This window comes from Molothrus aeneus, chromosome 15 (genome assembly GCF_037042795.1).
Source record: "Molothrus aeneus isolate 106 chromosome 15, BPBGC_Maene_1.0, whole genome shotgun sequence".
NCBI classification, from domain to species: Eukaryota; Metazoa; Chordata; class Aves; order Passeriformes; family Icteridae; genus Molothrus; species Molothrus aeneus.
The window spans coordinates 6,607,424-6,613,423 of record NC_089660.1 but is presented as its reverse complement, the minus strand read 5'-3'; the positions used below and the strand labels follow the sequence as shown (position 1 = coordinate 6,613,423).

Genomic DNA, 6,000 nt, shown 5'->3' with positions numbered 1-6,000 from the left:
CTTCCCAGGGCTGGGAACAATATGGGGAGGCCGAGTGGTGTCCGTGTGCAAGGGAGAGCAGAGCTGAATGTGAGGAAGGGTCTCACAAGTGGCTCCTGACTGTGCTGTGGCAGGGGGGAAGGTGTGAGACCTGCCACACTCACACTTGTGTCATGTGTGCTCAGTCCCCTCTGCAGGATAAAAGCATCTGTCCACCAAAATATATGGGAAAATCCATGCTACTGTGCCACTCCTGATGGAGGGGTACCCGTGTGACCATTCCAGCATGATGGGGGTGCCTGGGGCAGCTCTGTCTGGAAAATGATCTGCAAACAGGGGGTAGGAATGGAAGAGGGGATGATAAATCCAGCATTTTACATAGATGGATGGTAGGGGTACTGTGGCAAACTGCCCAGTCAGGGGCTACCCGCTGCCAGCGTTGCCTCCCCTCTGCTCATACACATCGGGTTCGAGGGTCTCAAATATCTGAAATATCTCAAATACCTCTGCTCTTCAGCTGCCGCCTGCCCTGTGCCGAGCGCGGGGGGAGCGTGGGGTCCCGGGCACTGCCCAGCAGAGGGTACGGACCCTCGCACAGCCGGGGCACCCCCGAGCGGGATGCGCGGAGAGCCGCAGCCCTGGCTGGAGGGGTGGGTGGTGGGGAGATGGTCGTGCTTCCCCCATGGCAGCGGGGTGATGTGTGCGCCCCGGGATGGTGGGTGCAGCTCCCGCCCCTCCGCTCCAGTGCCGGCTCTGGGATCTTGGGAAAGCGGCGCTTCCCGTCCCAGCATCCCTGCGAGTCCAGTCCTGCTCTTGGCAGCGAAACTAGGAAAGGGAGGGGAAAAAAAAAAAAAAAAAAGCAAGCAAAAGGGGTAGGGAAAATGTGAACGTCCTCGGGGGAGGGAGGGGAATCGGGCGGTGGGCAGGGCTCCGAGAGAGGGTTCGTCCCCTCTGCTCGGGGCTTCAAAGACCGGCCGCTGCCAGCCCGGTCCCGGCGAGGTGCCTGCCCTCCGCTCGGAGCAGCTCCCCAGACGCATCCCGGCCCGTTCCCGACGCATTCCCGGAGGATGCTGTGCGCGGGGCTGGCGCTGGCGCTGTGCGCGCTGCAGCTCGTCCCGGCCGCGCTGGCCGGGCCGCAGCCGCCGCTGCTGGTGGAGCGCAGCGGGGCCCGGCGGCTCAGCAAGGTGAGCAGGGACCCCGCACCCCTCGGGCTGCCGAGAGGGGACTCGGCGGGGCGGGGAGGGGGAAGACTCCGTCATCCCGCTGGCTTTGCAGGAGATCGGGAGCTTTTCCCATCCCGTCAGGGTGGAAGATCGCTGGTGGGTGCGTGTTTGTGGCTGGGCAGGGGAGTAGGGTCCATGGACCCTCTGGAGCCCCGCGCTGGGGAGCAGTGCTGGAGGTTGGGGGCAGCTCGGAGCAGGAGAGATCCAGTGTTTACAAACACTTCTCAACGCTGAAACCCAGCGGCCTCGTCCTTCGGCTGATCGTAGCCCGGCTCTCATTTTGCTGCTCCATGAATCTTTTCCAGCCCAGGTTCTTCTTCCCTATTCCCACGGAGTTCTGGGTCTGGCTCATTAACACGCGCTGATTAAGACACAGGCGATAACCACGTGTAACTTTCACGCGGTGTGAAGGGAAATATCGCAATTTATTTTCCAGGATTCCTGCGCTTGCCCGAGGGAAGGGGGAACCGGTTGGGAAGGCTGCAGGGGGCTCGGCGGGCAGCATTCTGCAGCCACACACTGATGCTCAGCTCGCTGGAGCCTCTTTGCCTGCAGACTCTCGGGCTGGGGGCTCCCAGCTCTTGCTCAAGTGTCGGGGTGCAGCCTACCCTTGTCCCGGCTTGTGTCCTGCCCTGGGCTGCTCCCGGCGGGCGAGCGGGATGTGGGATGGGCTGCTCGGCTGCGTGGGCTGCGCTGTGCCCGCTGGGGCTGCCGTGTGGCACCAGGCAATACAGCCTCCACCGGTTCTGCGGCTGCGAGCAGGCAGGAGAGCCCCACGTCATGCCGCGGGGACACGGGATGCTCCGGCCAAACCTGCTCGGGGAGGGAGCTGGGGCTGCTCTCTACCATTTGCCTCTGGCAGGCTCAGAAGTGGCTGTTGCAGCCAAGTGCTGCTCGCCCTCCACCTTTGAATCAAAGTGTCTTTACTGGTGGTGGCTGGAGAGGTTGGTGTGACTTGTAGGAAACAGGGGAGATGTCCCAGCATGACTCTTAACTCAGACCAGACACATAAGTGATGTCCCTCATTCGGGTGACATCTCCTTACATGTGGATTTTCATTATCTCATAGGCAGTGCTGCTTCCCTGGCTCATTTGTACTGTGGATCAGGATTTGTACTCATTTGTAGCTCAGGACCAGGCCCCTGGGGTGCATCAGGCAGAGGATGAGCCCAGACACTCACCTGGTCCCCGAGTGTGATTCCTGCTCCTATGTGGAGCTAGGTGGCTGGAGCTGGTGGATGAGGGCTCACAAAGCAGGGCTGAGATGAGGTGGGAAGCTGTGCCAACCCCACAGCCCCTCCAAGGGGATCCCCACACCCCTGCTCAGCATCCTGCTGGACAGTGCAGCCACCACCTGGTCCCAGCTTGCTCTGACCTGTCCTCACACACCTTGCTTGGTGCCCTTGGCATGAAGGATGTAACTTGCCTTGGTCGCACATCAAGTGTTTGGAGGCAGAGCTGAGGCAAGTTTGGAAATTGCAGCCTGGTAATCCTCTATGGGTGTAAAGTACATGCAGAGGCACATGGACAGAGGGTTCTGCAGTGTCCTCAGTCTCGGAGAGCTGGGAGTTCAAGAACTGGCATTTGAAGGGGCTGAAGGTAATTTTCTGGCTCTTTGTGAGCAGACGTTTGGCCGGGGTCAGAGTGCAGCTCTGGATAAACCTCCTGCAAACATAAGGCAGGGCTTGTCCCGCTTCTAACTCCTCCTGTCCCTTGGTGCTGCAGGTTGGTGGCTTTGCCTGGGAGAACTGTGGTGATAAGACAGACCCCGTGGTGCTGCAGAGCCTCTCTGTGGCACCCGACCCCATCAGCATCCCGGGGAGCCTGCGTGTCAGCGCGGCTGTCAAGAGTGGCAAGACCATGGGCTCCCCTCTGAAGGTAAGTGCCAGATGTCCCTCTGTGTGGTGAGGGAGGGCAGAGCTTCCCCAAACCACTGGCAGCTGGGAAATGGGTGCAGGAATGAGCAGCCCTTGGGGAGTGAGGTGCAGGGCTGAGCACACTGGGCTCTGTAAGCCAGAACAGGGCAGGGGGCATGGAGAGACCTGTAGTGGGAGCAGACAGTTCAGTAGGAGCCTCCCAACCTTGTTCCTAGGGCAGAAACCACCTGACTCGTTTCATGTCCTGGGGATGTATTGGCTCCAGGAGGGAAGTGAAACCCAAGTGCTGTGGGTGCTCCTGGAGGTAACTGCTGCACTTGTTTTTCAGCAGCCAACCCAGCTGCTCCCTCCAAGGACATGCCACTCCCCACTGCTCTGGGAGCCTTGGGCCATGCCAGCTGCCCTGCAACACTTTTTGGGAAGTTTTTTGGAATGAGACAGAACATGTCTCTTGTCCAGTGTGCATGGGCTGTCTTGAGCAATGCTATGGTGTCTGTTTGGGCCTGGAACTGTGGGGTGAGTGCTGGAGGAGTGAGGAGCCAGAGCTGCAGGATGGAAGCACGCTGGGGAGTTTTGGGACAGGCAGAAGAGAGGGGAAGCAGGTGGGGATGTGAGGTGTTGGGTGGTGTTAGCTTAAGGGATCAAGGGTTGGAGGAACAGAAGCTGCAGGTTGAGAGGAACTGAAAGCCGGGAGGGGGAGGCAGGAGGGGGTTTGGTGACCTCATGGACATCCCAAAGATTGCATGATCAGGAGCTGAGGGAGTTGGCTGGTGAGGAGCTGTGGGTGCCCCTGCTGGTTGTGCTGGTGCTGAACACCTTCCCTCCAGGCAGCGCTGGTGGTAGAGAAGGCACTGGGTGACCTCTGGATCCAGCTGCCCTGCATCGACCAGCTGGGCAGCTGCACCTACAACGACGTCTGCAGCATTCTGGATGAGCTCATCCCACCCGGCACGCCCTGCCCGGAGCCCCTGCTGACCTACGGCATCCCCTGCCACTGCCCCTTCAAAGCGGTACGGCCGCGCCCTGCGGTGACGCTGGCACTGCCGCTGGGTGCCACTGTGCCCTCTGGTGCTGGGCTGGCCTTTTGGTTGACCTCTTGCCTGTCTGTCCCCTCTCTCCATAGGGCTCCTACTCCCTGCCAGCCAGCGATTTTGACGTGCCCGATGTGGAGCTCCCTTCCTGGATGACCAACGGCAACTACCGCGTGCGGGTGGTGGTCAGCAATGGCGGGGAGGAGCTCAGCTGTGTCAAACTGGCCTTCTCCCTGCACTCCCACTGAGGGGTGCGACACCGGCCCTCATATCCCCTCCAGCTTGGCCCCCTGTCCCATCCCATCCTGTGCCAACCCATCCCTGTGAGGCCCATCCCTCCTGCTGTCAGGAGGAGGCGCCTCCTGTCCCCCCCAGTGCCTCCTCCCCTGCTACACCCAGAGAGGCCCCTTTGGCTGTTCTGCTCTCCCCAAACCCATCACCAGGGTGTCTCCTGCCTGGACAGGGTGGCCTTGGAGCCTAACTCCAGCATGATCTGGGGTTGTTATTTTTTATCCAATTTCTTTTTTTTTTTTTCTTTTATTCTTATCAGGGCAATTTTAGACAAAAACATTCCAGAGAAAAGCAGTATTTCTTGGAGCAGTCTGTTGGGATGAGGGAGTGTTTGGGAGTGCTGGGGCAGGCTAGAAGGAGGCAGCACTAGTTGCAGAGGGTGTTCCTGCTTCCCACCATCTCTGGCCAGAGCAGGGGGCTGTTTTGCAGAAGTGTCCCCACCCCACACAGCAGCTTTGAACCTGCTGTTGCTGCATCCCTGTCCTGCATGGGGAACCAGCTTGGTGGCATGAGGTACCTGTGCCTCCCCATGCTCCTCCTGTGGCAAACAGGAACACCTGAGGATGGAAACCACCCGAGCCCCACATGGACATTCCCACTTAGGGGGGACCAAGAGGTTGGTAGTGCTCCCAGCAGCAGAAGAGGTTGCTGGTTGATGGCTGTGCTTGCTCCAGAGGGGGACACAAGGCTGTGATGCACTGCTGGGGCACAGCCTGGCTGAGGACCAGTCCCACTCATCTAATTTTTCCTCTGGGAGTGAGCCGAGGCAGGATGCTGCACTGGGACTATCCTTCCCCTGTGCTGGCAGAGGCACCCAAACACAGCAACATCCTGAACATGGGATAACTGGGAGATGACCATGAAGACCACCAGCCTAGATCCTATTTGGGGGTGTCCTGGCTGGGGACTGTCATGTGGGCAGGCAGTGTCCTTCTTGCTGCAGCTTTGGGCAGGGCGTGAGCCTGTCATCACTCCCCTGTGCCAGGTGCCACCAGCCACCCACATCCCTTGCTGTCCCTGCCTGCTTGTTGTTTTGTAGCCCCTCAACAGGGCTGGTCTTCTACAAGCACTTTATATGCCTTAACTGCTGCGGGTGTTCCTCCACCATGCAGATGTGCTCCCACTGCCTTTCTGTGCCCTCCACTCACTTTGTTTTACCCTGTGGCTTTGCCTGGAGAAGCACTAACCCTCTGCCCCTGCTCCTTCAGTGCCATAGCTGCAACCTCCTTTTGGGCAGGTTCTGCAGGTTCTTAATAAATCTTTTTACCAGGACATAGAGCCAGTGCCTCTTGTTGCTGGGGGTGACCTGGAGGTGACATTTATTTCCCTGGGAATAGTGTGGATGTGGGTGTGAGATGGGGGAAGTGGAGATGGTGTGGTGGGGGCAGCAGTGGAGGATGCTGTGGCCAGTGGAGCTAAGCAGCCCCGAACCCAGTTCCTGTGTGAGGGGCAGAGATATGCAAGCGCTGCTTTGTGATGTGGGGACATGGGGACACAGCCATGGCCCAGGGGGCTTTGAGGGTGTCACTCATCTGGGTGACTTTCTATAACCATGATACCTGCATGGCTCTGCAGGCCTTGCCCCAAGGCAAGGGGGAT

General features: G+C 59.4%; 1 protein-coding gene across 1 annotated transcript; it reads left to right on the top strand.

Annotated features, from left to right (window-relative positions):
• Positions 1-879: 879 nt before the first annotated feature.
• On the top strand, positions 880-5,673 carry GM2A (ganglioside GM2 activator). The gene is made up of 4 exons (XM_066560286.1): positions 880-1,163; positions 2,928-3,080; positions 3,907-4,089; positions 4,203-5,673. The coding sequence occupies exons 1-4, from the start codon at positions 1,047-1,049 to the stop codon at positions 4,356-4,358; spliced, it is 609 nt and encodes a 202-aa protein (XP_066416383.1). The 5' UTR covers positions 880-1,046; the 3' UTR covers positions 4,359-5,673.
• The last annotated feature ends 327 nt before the right edge of the window (positions 5,674-6,000 follow it).

Bases quoted from the DNA above. Each gene is read 5' to 3' on its own strand.
- GM2A (XM_066560286.1), top strand. From the start codon at position 1,047: ATGCTGTGCGCGGGGCTGGCGCTGGCGCTGTGCGCGCTGCAGCTCGTC. The intron at 1,164-2,927 runs GTGAGCAGGGAC...TTGGTGCTGCAG, and splicing joins GGGCCCGGCGGCTCAGCAAG to GTTGGTGGCTTTGCCTGGGA. The intron at 3,081-3,906 runs GTAAGTGCCAGA...CCTTCCCTCCAG, and splicing joins CCATGGGCTCCCCTCTGAAG to GCAGCGCTGGTGGTAGAGAA.